Below are 13,772 nucleotides of genomic sequence, written 5' to 3' on the forward strand. Positions count from 1 at the left end.
CACCATTAAGTGTGTAAGCCTATCTACAGGATGTCATTAGAGTATTGCATTACACAGTATGACACTGACCTGCACTTACTGGTGAATTGTGTTGCATAGAAAGCAAGGATTGCAATGGTTATTTCTCTCAGAAAATACAGATCTCCTCTGCTGACTTCACACCAGCTGCACAACTGATTGCTGACCATTTTCTGTCTGTTCTTTCAGTGCAACCGTGGCCCAATTACGTGTTTGGAAGCAATGGGTTTTTTTGCTGTGCTTAAAAGAATTTTAGCAATGAAGATTCTGTAAAGTTCCATGCTGCATGGAAATGATGTGATCTCTCTCTAATCATATGTGAGCCCTCTAGTGGCATTCTCCGTGTTCCAGGTTTATCTCACTAATTGTGTAGATTAGAGCTGTGCCTGTTGAGACAGGAGATCCTACAGCAGGACAGAATTACCCTCCTGTGGAAAGGAGCCTGAGGAGAAGCTCATCCTGACAGAGGCGGCAGGGAACCAGGCTTCTCCTGCAGCTCTCAGAGTGATGGAGATAACTTGCAATGAATCTTTTAACACAGAGTTGCATTTTGCAAGGGGAAACACTAAAACTTCTAGCCAGCTCCAGTAGTTGGGTCTTGCATATGCACATCCTGGGTTGATCATGTTTAGATAGAAAAGTGCAGCACTTACCATGCAGATATTAAAGGTTACATTGCATAAAAATTAAGAGGGGGGGTGGAACCCTAAACAAAACAAAACAACACCCAAAGTTTTTTGCGAAGTAAAAGAAAAAATCTGGCACAAAGGCCAAGCTTGACATGAGTAGGCTGTAAGTAAAGCCATTAGCAATTTAGTGTAGCTTCTGGCTGTACACAGGCTGCAGGCAGTGCAATTAAATGTGGTTTCATTAGAGTGTCAGAGTTAACTACCTGCCTTCCTTCCCTCCCACTGAATTTGTGTGCCATTGCTCTCATCTGATGAGTCAGATGCAGACTGAATAGCAAGAGGGAGAGTTGTATGACAGGTTCTGTGTCGTGTTGCATTAAGGAGTCTGGCTTTTCACTGTGCCAGTTGAAGATTTGTATCCACAGATTTGTATCTGGCTTGTGCCCTGGCACTCTGAAGACTGACTGCTGCTGGTTCCTTAGTCCTGCTGACAGTGCTGGGAGGATTCAAGCAGGAACGGACGGGCAGGTCTGAAAGCTCAGCCATGTATGAACTGGCCCCCTCACCTTTGATTTTACTTCACTTTATCCTTAGTAATTCAGACTTCTGAAACAATGCAGCAATACTGCTGCCATTTCTCTGTGCCATTCTGGTGAAGCTAGCAAGCTGAGAATGCAGGTTAATCTAGCTCCAGTAAAATCTTGCTACTTGTGAATTAAAGGGGGGGAACCCCTTTCTACTTAATGTAATCTTCAATTACTAAAAAAAAAATGTGTAAAAAATTACTTCTTTCTGCCTCTCAATTTTTAATTTAAAGGGTTTGACACATCAATTAGTGATTAAAATAATTCTCAGAGTGAAAAATTAAAATAGAATTAAATTTGACTAAACGTTAGTGGTTTAAATTTGAAAATCATAATGGTCAAAACAGAAGTACCTTAAAAATAAGGATGATAAGTAAATATGGAGTATGTCACAAATCTACTGTTAGTTTTCACCACGTAATATTCCATGTCTTGGTAACTTTTCTTACTCTGGAGTTTATAGTGCAGTGCAAACTGGAATTGTAGTTCATAAGGCTGGACTTGAGATGATTATAGTTATGCCTATTTTACTGGGATGTTAACTTATACATAAGTCATGGCTCCTTTTTAATCTAAGGGTGGTTCTGGGAATAGATTTATGGAGCATGGCAAGAAGAGTGTTTCCTTATTTTGAGCCAAAAAAAGAAGAATATCCCCCTCTCAATTTTAATCTCTAGTTCTCTAAAATGGGAGAATTAAGCCATTTCATACGTTTATTTCAGCAGTCCTTAGGAATATAACCCATCATAGCAGCACTTCCACCCTGGAAAAAATCTCTAGCTGTCTTCAAGTTGATGACAGCTGAATGAAGATAGGCAATAAATACTGGCATGACAGCTCTTCTTGTCTGAGCATCCAAAAGCACTGAGTGTGAAGCTGGGTGAGAGAAAGGAGAAACATTTTCTGGGTACTTCTGGTGACTTAATGGACCACCATACAGCCACTGTCTCCTGATTCACAGATGTTCTAAAGCTGTCAGAGCTCTGTTTCTTTCATACAACAAAGTCACAAGCTAATTCATTGTTAATTGTTGAATGTTCCTTTTTATAGTACCTAGAGTGACCACAGGAGCCAGCTGCCTTCCCCAGCTTGGGTTTAATGTGTTCAAAAAGTGGGAGACTGACAAGCTTCGTGTTTAAAGCAGTATGATGTGGTTTTGTATGTGGTGCACTTGAACTAGAAAGGGTTGTTTTTTCCCTTACGAAAAGGTGTATTTCAGTTAAAACAAAAATGCAAATAAACATTTTCTCCAGAGTGCCTGGGCCATGTTTGTGTTAGGCTTGGTCAGTATCTTATGGACCAGCGTGTCATTTTCATACCAAGTTGAATTAGTAGAAGGCAGAACAACTAGTCCATCTTTGTGCATCTGAGCAAGGAAAAGCAGGGATAGAGCTGTCTGACCAAGGCAACACAAGGGCTGTGTCAGTGGTGACTTTCACCTTGTGTATAAGCATTTTACATACACTGAAATCCAATCTGCAGAGCATCCAGCATTTGGGCTATATGTCAGATTTCATTAGATGCACTGATCCTCCCAACATTATTTTTAGTCAGACTGTTCTTTCTTTTCTGAGCTCTTTCTGACATTGCTTTTGTGTGCTTAGAGAGTAATCCAAAATTGTTAGTAACATTGTCCTGGCATAGATCTCTCTCACATACAGGAATATATTTTCAAAATACTCTTCTCAGACTTAAATATGTGTTTGTTAAATGTCGTAGGAAGACAAATACTTGTCTGTCTTCTGCCACTTGCATTCTTCTGAAGCAAGGAGGGAAATAAGCAAGCAGTATTTCAGTGATTTGTTCCACGTTGGCTTCATCTGTATCTTTTTTGTTGGAAGGGTTGATAGTTGGCATCAATTTGGATCAGAAGAACTGCAGTTAGGAAGGCCATGAGGAAGGTTCCATATTATTTCTCCAGAGCATTCTCACTACTGACGAGTTGTTTCTTGAGGCATGTAGCTCTATTGAGAAAGAAGTCTTCTGGGAACAAAAGTTTTATTTCTGAAACAAGGGAGTTTTATATAAATTTAAGTATTCAATTAATTTTATGGGTATCATCTACACAATAATGTGGCTTGTCACAAGGTATGTAGAAACTTTTGTAGGTAAGTTGATTTAAAATCATATTATTGTTATTTTAGATTGTGTAAGAATATGCACAGGAGCTGATGATTTAAGTAGCATCTTTGAGCCCTTAACAAGACAAGTACATTCTAGTTTATGCACTTTCTTTAGTAATCAATTCCATTCTAATTGCTGAATGGCAATAACATTTAGAATATCATTTAGATTTTTACGTAATCATCTAAATGCATGTGCTGTTGGGGCTAAAAAATTAGTTTTGTGATATCCCCTAAGGTAAGAGTGAGTCAGCACCTGGTAGTAATGCTGTACCAGACTACTTTGCTTCTGAAGTGGTTCAGGTTCTTGGACTGGAGGGAGCAGTCGTGTCTGGGGATGTGCTGGTATTTGTCTTGTTTGCGTAGATGTGATTATCTTGTTTGCTCAAGAGGTCAGCAAAATGAACCAAAATATTGCTCTGTAGATTCTTAAAGACCATTACTATCCGTCATACTGTAAAAAGAAGACCTGAGAGGAAGGACTGTGCAGAGTGCAGGTGGTACAGCCAGGCTCCCACGCCGGGCAGCACCCCTGGATGAGTCCGTGTGACATCAGGCTGCAGGAGGTGCTGGATTCAGTCCTGCTGCTGCTGCTGTTTCTTGACTTGTCCTGCTTTTGTTGTAGTGCAATGAATTTAGATGTTGGATAAGATGGCCTTTTTTCATTTTGTTTTGCAATTTCCCCTCTTAGTCTCCATTTCTCCAGAGCCAAGACAGTTTAGGCTGTATGGTTTTCTGTGCACAACTCCAGAGTGTTGTCACCCTTTTGGTTTTTTTAAGACAACTTTAAAATCAGAAGCTGAAGTCTGAAACTTCCCACGTGTTACTCAGGATAATTATTGATCAAGATCCTTGACCGATTTGGATTGATCCATTTCATTCGTTTTGTAAGCTTTTCAATAAATACTCATGTGAATATAATTCTGTTCCTCACTTGTGGCCCAGAGTTGGATCTATTTCTGTGTTCTCTGTACAGTGTCTTCCTGTGTGGAATTTCTTGACTTGTAACATGCTTGATTTCAGTGTCCCGTGTTTCGGCTTAAATTCTTCAGTAAAATTAGGAGTTGTTGAATGGTGCCTATCTCAGTATTGTTCTGTTTTTTATTTAAATACATCTGTAACTCTTCTTGAACCAAACTTGTTTATAAGGACCCTGTTCAGTTCCCTCTTGGCTGTTTGCAGTGCTTTTGAGGACACTTGCCCAGTATAGATACACCAGGCTCTATTCACCCTTTATTCTGTACCATCTTAAAATTGCACCAATCTTTCATCCCCACAAGCAGACAGGTTAACCTGCATCTGGAAAACATGGGCCTGGCTTTCTTGTCCTGGCTGCTTGGTTTCTTAAACCACCTTTTTGTCTGTTTTCAATCATGAGCGTTTTGCCTCGTTATTTTAAATGCCGCAGTCGTGATAAATACAAGAGGAGCCACATTACTGAAGGAAATCTTTGGTTACCATAGGGAAAGGTGGCCTTAGGATTAAGGGAGTGGAAAAGTGTCTGAAAAGTATTTCCCATCTCATTTTGCATCGAGCAGTGCTGTCAGCCTGCAAGCTCTGCCCCACAGCATCTCCGTTCAGAATGATGGATAGTCACAGTGGTGCTGTGCTTGGTGAGGAATTCTGAATCATGCAGCATCTTTACTAACATGTCATGGGTTGTTATTTTAAAATTGAAGAGCAGTGGTTTTAATGGTTTTATTTATCAGCAGGGCGTTAAGGTCTGTTTTCACGCTCAATTAAAGAACTACCATTTTGGAGCTACAGCACTGAAAAAAGTTGTGTGAGCAAAGCAAAAGCAAAGCCACAGATGCTACAAAAATCACTGTGAGCTGAAGAAATTAATATTAGAACTACACATCTTAAGTTTAGATGCATAACTAGACAAGAGACAATTACAAATAATGTAATGCTTAGCTTAATGATTTGTGAGACACTCAAACTGTAAGGAAGAAATGTATTATAATAGTTTAGCACATCAGCCTAAAAATAATGCAGAACAAGAATAAAAGACAATGCACCTCAGCATTCTGTGCAAATTATCTGCAATTGCTAGGCCAGCCATGAAGAAAACAATATTTAAGAATACTTCCATGAGTTTAATGGAGACATAGAGGTTTAAAACCTTTCATGAAGAAGGATACATGATGAAATATGACTGCAGGGGCTTTTTGTTTAAAATCTGTTTCAACAACAAAACAAAACACACTTTCCCAAAGCTCTGGTATTTAGTTTAATTAAAAATACAAATCCTGCTTTCCGTGGTATGTGATGGAGAGTTACTGTTTTATATTGCAGTAATATGTTGCAATTCTGTTGAAAACCTTACATGATTTTTAGACCAGAGTTTGCATTGTTGTCGTGTAATAATTGAAAAATCGGTGATCGCTTTTTTCCTGAAGGTAGCGTGAAGGGCATACTTAAAAATGCATTTTATTTTAAAAAGAATTCACACCTGAACTGCTTAGGCCATTCTTTTTGTTACATTTCATGTTTAATTATGTCAATCTGTAGAAAAGCCTTAAAAAGTTACCCTTTGTTTTAATCTCACCCGTAGCCCCTGTTTCCTGCTCGGCTATTTAATCAGGGTCCCATTTTATTTATGTGGTTAAATAGAACATAAATGTAGACATTTCACACGATGTACCATGTAAATGTAAGCCTTTGTAGTTACAAGTTTTTGTAGCTGGAGAATTGTTTTAAAAGGCATGTAATTTATTAGCTATCAGTAGCTGCTTTATTGCCTTGCCGCGCTGCAGTAATAAATAAAAGAAAGTGAGCTGATTTTACAAATGGCACACAAGGTGCACATTTTGTGAAAAAAGTCTTTTTTTAAAGAATTGGCATTAAATCCTTTTTTTGTGATGACAAAGAGGCTAAGAGTGCAAACTGTATTTTCTGTTTATCGAAAACAGAGTCTCTTTTTCTCGAGGGCATTTTTTCCTATGATCATCAAGGGATTTCAAAAGCAATAAAGTGTGGAATCATTGTTCGACTTGAACAGTATTAAAACTTAGGTTTTAATTTCAGTGAAGTAATAAGATTTGAACCTGTCTCACATTACAGCACTGTAAGGCATTTAGCAATTGTATTTTAAAGGAGGTTTTTAAAATGCAGCTCACTTGTAAGCTAACTGTCTGTCTAGTAATTAATAGTTTCTCTTCAGCAGAGGCTGTTGTGAATCATACTAAGAAATCTCAGTTTTGTTAATAACAAATTATGATAATTGTAAGGATGTTAATTCCTAATTAGTTTAAACCTACAATCTTTTTTGCCCCTTTTTGAGATTGATTTTCAGATGAAGACAAAAAAGCAGAGACTGAGGCTTTCAATGTGATTTTCACCTTAGAATTAAGAAGACATTAGCTGTGTTGATCTGTAAATTTCAAGAAACTTTATTCCTTGCCTAAGTGTGTTTGTCAGCCTCCCACTAAGACCTCCAGAAGTGTTTAATCTGGAAACATAATTAATATCCTTAATGCAATTCCTTTACCAAAGTTGTGTGTTGGAGATAATTCTGCAGAGAGCTGCTCGTGTCTGTGCTGACACGGTGAACTCTGGGACGCTGGACCTTCCTCTGCACATTTTTGCACAGATATTCTCGAGGTTCAAAATGTAAATATCTCTTTGGTTTGGGTGAGATGATGTTGGCTGGTGAGAGAACAGCAATCGCTGTGCATTGTAGCTGGAAATGAGCGTTGGTGATTTTGGAGGAGGGAAAGTTTCCATACAGGTGCATGTTCAGAAGAGCCATCAGTGTTCAACGTTGGAGTGGTGAGCTATGACCTTCCGTGATGATTTTGAACAGTAACTGCCTCCATTAGCCATCAGGTTTGTTTCTTTATTTTAGTAGATGGCCTAGACTGTAAATATTAGAGGAACTAAAATAAATCAACATATTATCCTAAGGATACAAAACGTAAGAGCTATTTGTGGTTAGGAACCTTTGACAGATAGTTTGGATGAGGCAGATGATTGCCCGCCTCTCGTATCTGGCTTCCATTGCTGTGCCTGCAGGCAGTTTAGTGTTATAGTTGTATATTGATGTCAGGGTTACTACTGAGTGGCTAGCAATGACAGATGTCTATAATTACAGGCAATGCTTCCAGTATTTCAGAAGAGCCAGCCTATGTTGAACAATTATCTTATTTCTGGCTTGCCAAAGAGGGTTGTTCAAATTGCTAGTATTAGCTGTGGTGGCTGTAACACCTCTCCTTGTGCCCTGGGATAAACGTGCAAACACACTCTGATCTGCAACTCTGGTGCAAAACCTTTTTTAAAAGAGGTGATACCACTAAATATCATATGTTTAAGGCTTGATCCTGAGAGATGTGGAGTAGCTATGTTAGTCACGACAATGAAATAGGTTTTGATGCAGGAATTTTAGAATTGTAATAAGTAACTGTGGTTTTTATTACTTGATTTGAAGTGCCAAACAAATGTTGATACTTTAGCATTGAGGTTTATTGCACATAAGCATGCTGAGTGGGCCACTCATTTCGATACAAGTAAGCAACTGAATAAAATGAAGCTGGACACTTTCAATAGTTACAGGGGCAAGTAAGACTGTCCATTACTGCTCCTGAAGAACCTGTAGTACTTTATCTTCTGGAGTTTCCTGACTAGCACAAATCTGGTCCTGTCATGTGTACAATATTGGTTCATTTCAAACATTAGAGGGTTTTTAAAGCAGCATTTTGGCTTCTTGTTAAGGAAATACCTGAATGCATTATATGGCTTGAATCTCTGCAGTGCAGCATATAGCTCCGATGGAAAGCACAGCCTGGAACTGTGTTTCAAAAACTAAAGATCTTTTGGACGATGTTCAAAAAGTAATAGCTGTTAATAGTATTGCTCAGTTTTCACTATATTTGTGCTTTAAGCCCTGGAGGGGAGCAGAAGAGACAGTGGAATTAAAAATCACTAATATAGCTTTACAAAAATGTAAGTCTAAACAAGACTTTTAAGGCTAAGCACCCTTTCAACAACTGGCTAACTGAACACCTAGCAGATAAACCCTGTTCTTTTTCTTTTTCTTTTTTTTTTTCCAGAGAATGCTTCTTGTGCCACGTCAGTAATAACACCAGTTAGTTTGTTCTCTGTTCACCAGAATTGTAAGTCTTTCTTTCAAGATTTTTGGAAGGAAGGGAGGGAAAGAAGGGAAGGAAAGGAGTAAATAAAAGCTGAAAAAAAGTCATTGAAATAGACATCCATTTCCATTGAAGAAGAGGTTAGCTGCTGGCATCACATGGGTACTCCATGAGCAGCAGGGAAGGGACTGGGGAGGAGAGCTTGGAAAACAGCCTTTGCAGGAACTGATAACACCTCTTCCTCTCTGAACTTGTGGTGATGGAATATTTCAATAGACTGGGAAGGAAACAACATCCATAACGACGACTCTTCAGCCACACAGCAGATACACTCTTTCCCCTAAAACATAACTTAGTTGTAATAACAATACCCAAATCTTTAAATGTTGTTTTATACGAGGTCTCTTTCAGTTGAGGACAGCTTTATGCAACCTTTTAATTAAGCTCAGTTTATAGGTGAGCCAGTAAATAGCATATCATTTATGTCACTGATGTTCTTCCTCTCATTGCTTACAAACACACCTAGCAGTGGATGGAGAGTACCCTACTTTTTATGTAGCACAAAGCCCAACCAAATCTTCAGAGATCCTGTCTGAAACTTAACTGTGCCAATTTATTATGGCCTGTTTTTGAAGCTTTCTCATTTATGGAAGTAACTATAAAACAAAACATTAGCCCAGCCTCCAGTTTAGACTCAGCATTAAGGGACTTTCAAGATATTAGCTTCTTAAGACAGCTGGTCAGGAATGGAGGTTTCAAAGGTATTCCTGTTATGCAGAAGATAGAAAAGCCAAGGCTCTTTAAGCCCTTAGTTTGGTCAGGATCTGGCACCCTGATGCACCAGTCAGGGGACTCGGGTCAGATTTTCAGAAGTTGTCGGGATTTGGAGGCTAGATTTCTGCTGCACCCTAACGGAGCTTTTAAGCACTAAAAATTCAAAATAACTGATTCCAATTGAAAAAGCAGTGGAAATTACTAAATGTATTGTGGCACTTGACTCCGAGAAAGAAACTGGGGATGGGTATGGAGTTTTAGTGGGTGGTGCACAAGGTGTTAGAGCAGTGGGGTGGCAGCTTCAGACATGGGCTGTAGTTGGTGCCGTGTTGTGTGAATCCCCAGACACATGGTGGGGGAGGAGATGAGCTCCTTGACCTGCTTGCTCCTAGCAGCTCTCCCCACTCAGCTTCTGTTTGCTGGGGTAAATACGATTAAGGTCTAGTTTTGCCCTCAATATTCATGACAAAATACTTTAATGTTGCAGTGATAGTTCTCTGCAGCAAGGCCTGGAGAGCTTCAAGGAAGTTATAATATCTTAAGCATTTACGCTGTGCCTAAGGGTAATAACTTCACTGTAATTTTCTGAAGATTCATTATCCAAAATCTTAATTCATTATAATAGCCCTTATGAAACATATAGGAACCAACATTTTCGTGCGTTTTCTTATTTGCACAGTGTGAGAGATTCATTGCTCTGTTTTAATTTGTTTCATGGGGTGCGTTTGAGTACATTCCATACAGTGCTGTTATTGAATTTCTGTGACTGTCATTACAGAGCCATACAACCTTTAGGAACTCATATTCTGAGCTTCCCAGTTCTGTAATCTGCTTCACATTTAAGAATTGACATAATTAGCTTCTTCAGAGTTATAAAGATAGCACCAAAAAGAGAAGACCTCAAAAGACAAAGCAAAGTTAAAGATATCTAGGGCCAAAGAGCAGTGAAGACAGAGAAATTAAGTTTTAGTGTTACTCCTGAATTATTTGTTTTCTTCAACTGTATTTACATACAAGTGCTTTGCTTTGTAAAGCATTGCATCCACAATTTTGTTTTTCCACCCTTTTGCAATGCAGCAAGTAGTTCAAGTATTTGGGAAGTATCTGGTGATGTAATTTGAATGACTGATAAATCCACTAGATCACAAAAGGTTCCTTGGCACCAGAGCTTGTGAACCTGCTGCCCTCCTTAAACATCCTCAGGCCACTGCGGTGGTTTTGGTGGCACAAACAGGGCAAAAGAAAAGGATCTCTGGGTCTCTTGTCTTCATGCTAGCATGAAAATGTTGAAATTGTTATTATTATTGAAGGTGTTTTGCTGGGCTCTTCTTTCTCTTCACTGCCATGACCACTGCTGTCCCCTCTGACTGCACAGCAGTGCTGTAGGTATCAGTTGTGATGGTGGTATCAGCCCCAGCTTGCTTCAGGGACCTCAAGAACTTGTACTTGTGAAGTTCTTCAAACCTTGTAGCCCGATGTTACCACTTTTTCACTCACGTTCATAACTATTGTAAGAATGAGATGGTGATGATGGGATATTTTACTGCTAAGCTTGCACTTGGGTGGTACCATGGCATGACTGTGTAGTGCTGTGTGTTGATGCAGGATTTGTAGTGGAAGGTCTAAATCCTGCAGTTGTGAGGATTTGGGAATGGATGTGTCAAGGCTTTCCAGAAGTCTTGAACTGTTTATTTCCTCCCAAAAAAAGTTAATTATCCTGCTCCTTCCTTCAAGTGCCTGGAGGGAGTTAAAAACACAAGCCTTGGGTTTTCTCATGCTGGAAGAAGGAAGGGGAGGTCAGGAATGGAGGAGACCCAGTGGGTGTGAGGGCCCTGGGCTGCCTCTGCCTTCCGTGCTGGAACCGAGCTGAAGATGAGATCACTCCCACATGTGATTCCACAGCCTTTCACAACCCCTTTCAATAGTAATTTTTTTTTTTTCTGCCTTTTGACTACGTCGCACAGTCTTTGTTGTCGAAGTGTGTTTTATTACTATACCTCCAAAATGCTTTCTCATTAATTTTTAATAGCACTTAAAAGTCTAAGGGCGTTTCATTGTTGTGGTTGGGGGGCTTTCTGGCTTTTCTATTTTTGTGTGCCAAATGTGTGCGTTGGTTTTGAAAATTATTTTGAAGAAGGTGTTTAAAATATGCCATTTCTTTTAGCTTACAATTTGTCCCAGTTTGGAGCTGAAGGGGTAGTAGTTTTTATTACAAGCACCGTATTCATGCTGACTTGAAATGACCCTGTCACATGTGAAAACAAATCAGATTGTTGCTGTTAATGAGCTTTTCAATTTACTATTCAGTGGATCAGATAAGTGGATTTAAGAGGTAATGATCCTGCTTAGCACTCAGGCTTGGCTGTCAGATCCTCGGAGTTGTGGGAAATCCCCAGGGACAAAAGCGTTGACACAGTTCTTGATGGGATAATGGGAATCAAAGCTAATGGATGATAAAAGGAGTAGTAAGAGTTACAAGGATAATTGTGGATTAAAGCGCTGCTCTTTGTCAACACTGACTGCTGGTTTAGTATTTTATTTGTTAAACTCTGATGTGGGGGGAGCCCAGTTTGACAACAGAGCACAAAGCAGCTCCCAGCGCTGCCTCAGCGCCGTTCCTCCCGCTGGGGTCCCTGGCAGGAAGGCAGGAAAGCAAGGAAACATCCCAACAAAAATGTGGCTTTGCTGATGTGTTGACATCCCTGCTGCCTCCCTCCCTCTTTTCATCATGTCAAATACAAAAATTCTTACACTTTGCCAAAATTGCAGCTGCTGTAGCGTTTCCGCAGTGCACTAATTAGATGATTTTTTTAAAAAAAATTAGAAGATACTCTTTTTATATTTGAATATATTACTTTTTCTATATTTAATTACTGTATATGGTAACTTCACACAGTGTGTGAACAAAATATTTTGAAAAATTTGAAGGATCAGGTTGTATATTACAATGTTTTCATCTTTTGATTGTCCTTTCACTGCTGATTTTATCACACTGAATTGCATTCAGACGTTTAAAAAAGGATAAGTTGACTTACAAGTTAAGTTATCCTTGATCTTGGTGCAGTTTCTGGTTAGAGCTGCAAGTCAGTTTCCTCATGCCTTTATTATGCTTCAATGAAACTCAAGACTTCGGGACATGAACGCGGAATTTTTATCGTAGTGTTTCTTATTTGTATTATTGTTGTGGACTTCCTCAGAGGTAGAATTCTGCTGGTTTGGTTTTTAAGCAAGGTCCTGGGATTCCCTCACCAGCAGAAAGGAAGCTGGTGCCAGCAGGTGTAGGTGCAGTCCCAGCAGTCCAGAGGGACCCGTTGGTATTTGGGGGACAAGTGGTGTCAGGGAGCAGCTGGCAGCTAGATGGCACCCGGCTGTCACGGTGCTGCTGCTCATGCCTCAGGCCTGTCACATCCCAGGGAAGGATTACTGATAACCCCTCCTGCTTGTCTCAGTGTCACTGAAGGTTAATGAAATAATCAGCCCTGACTGGGAGGTGGACATCTAGCCCAGTCCTACACACATTTCAGAGTCACTCGAGCTCAGGGTCAAGTGAGTTGGCAGAGAATTGCGAAGAAATGTTGCTGTATGTGTCACCCCTCTGTTTCTGAAGTTGATTTAAACCAACTCAATGTTTTTATCCCAACTGAGTGTTAGGCTACTAAAACAACCAGAAAATGTTAAGATTGCACTCTGAAGAAAAAATAGACTTGCTGTGACCTGTGTGTTTGTTAGTGCATCGTAAGAGCAGTTTGATCTGGTAGGAGGATGGATTGGGTGCTGGGAAAACTTGGCTGGTGATCTCTGTCTTGAATCTGAAATACAGGGGGAAAGTGTTGTATAACTGCAAGTTACGTGGCTGCCACAAAAATTAATATCTGGCAAGTACCAGATTTACCAGATTTTACAACTGGCAGGGTGTGAAGTAGCAAAATCAAGCTCAAGGACAGGGTTGAATCACATCCCATCGAGGACAGAGACCAATGCAAGAATGTCTTCTCCATCACTTTGCAATTTTTTATGTAAAAAAACCAGGCTCTTTGAGTACAGACTATTGTTCTGTGAACAACAGAGTTTATTATGGAAAATTGACATCTTTGTGGGGAAGAAAAATGTATGCAAGGGCAAGTAAAAGGTTATCAGTGCCAAATTCACAACATACTGTTGGGGAGTGTATAAGCCATCTCTCACAAATGCTTTAGCTAGGTTGGATGGACAGGCATTTGTGCCTGGACTTTCCTCATGCAAAATCAAAATAGGGAAAGTTTTAGAATAAATGAAAAAGTTGGTACTTTTAAATGTCTATAATATGTTACTGTTGAAATGTTTATTTCCAGGTGTATGCCCGAATGTCAGAAGTCTTAGGCATAACAGATGACAACCAAGTTCTGGAAACATTTATGACAAAAATGTGAGTTTGCTCTTGGGTTCTATTCTGTGTGTATTTTGGTTTAATGTTTACATAAAATCTGAGTTTTATTTTGTCGTTGGATTTGCTCTTTGCTAGAAAATTGTCTTATGACAATTTTAAATATTTCAAGTAAGGGATAACCACTTTCA

At 39.5% G+C, this 13,772-nt stretch overlaps 1 protein-coding gene across 11 annotated transcripts in view; it reads left to right on the plus strand.

The window, feature by feature from the left end:
* The window catches only part of RANBP17 (RAN binding protein 17), a 143,780-nt gene that overhangs the window by 61,685 nt on the left and 68,323 nt on the right, over positions 1–13,772 (plus strand). For 10 of the 11 annotated variants that reach the window (XR_007890769.1, XM_051630974.1, XM_051630976.1 and 7 more), the window contains one exon: positions 13,550–13,623. The exons of the other annotated variant lie outside the window; for it this stretch is intronic. Coding sequence is in view for 9 of the 10 variants with exons in the window: in XM_051630974.1 (XP_051486934.1) it covers positions 13,550–13,623 (74 nt within the window). In the remaining variant the exon portion in view is untranslated. The remainder of the gene's footprint in view (positions 1–13,549; positions 13,624–13,772) is intronic. 11 annotated transcript variants of the gene reach the window in all.

Source organism: Apus apus, chromosome 13, assembly GCF_020740795.1.
Source record: "Apus apus isolate bApuApu2 chromosome 13, bApuApu2.pri.cur, whole genome shotgun sequence".
Classification (NCBI taxonomy): domain Eukaryota; kingdom Metazoa; phylum Chordata; class Aves; order Apodiformes; family Apodidae; genus Apus; species Apus apus.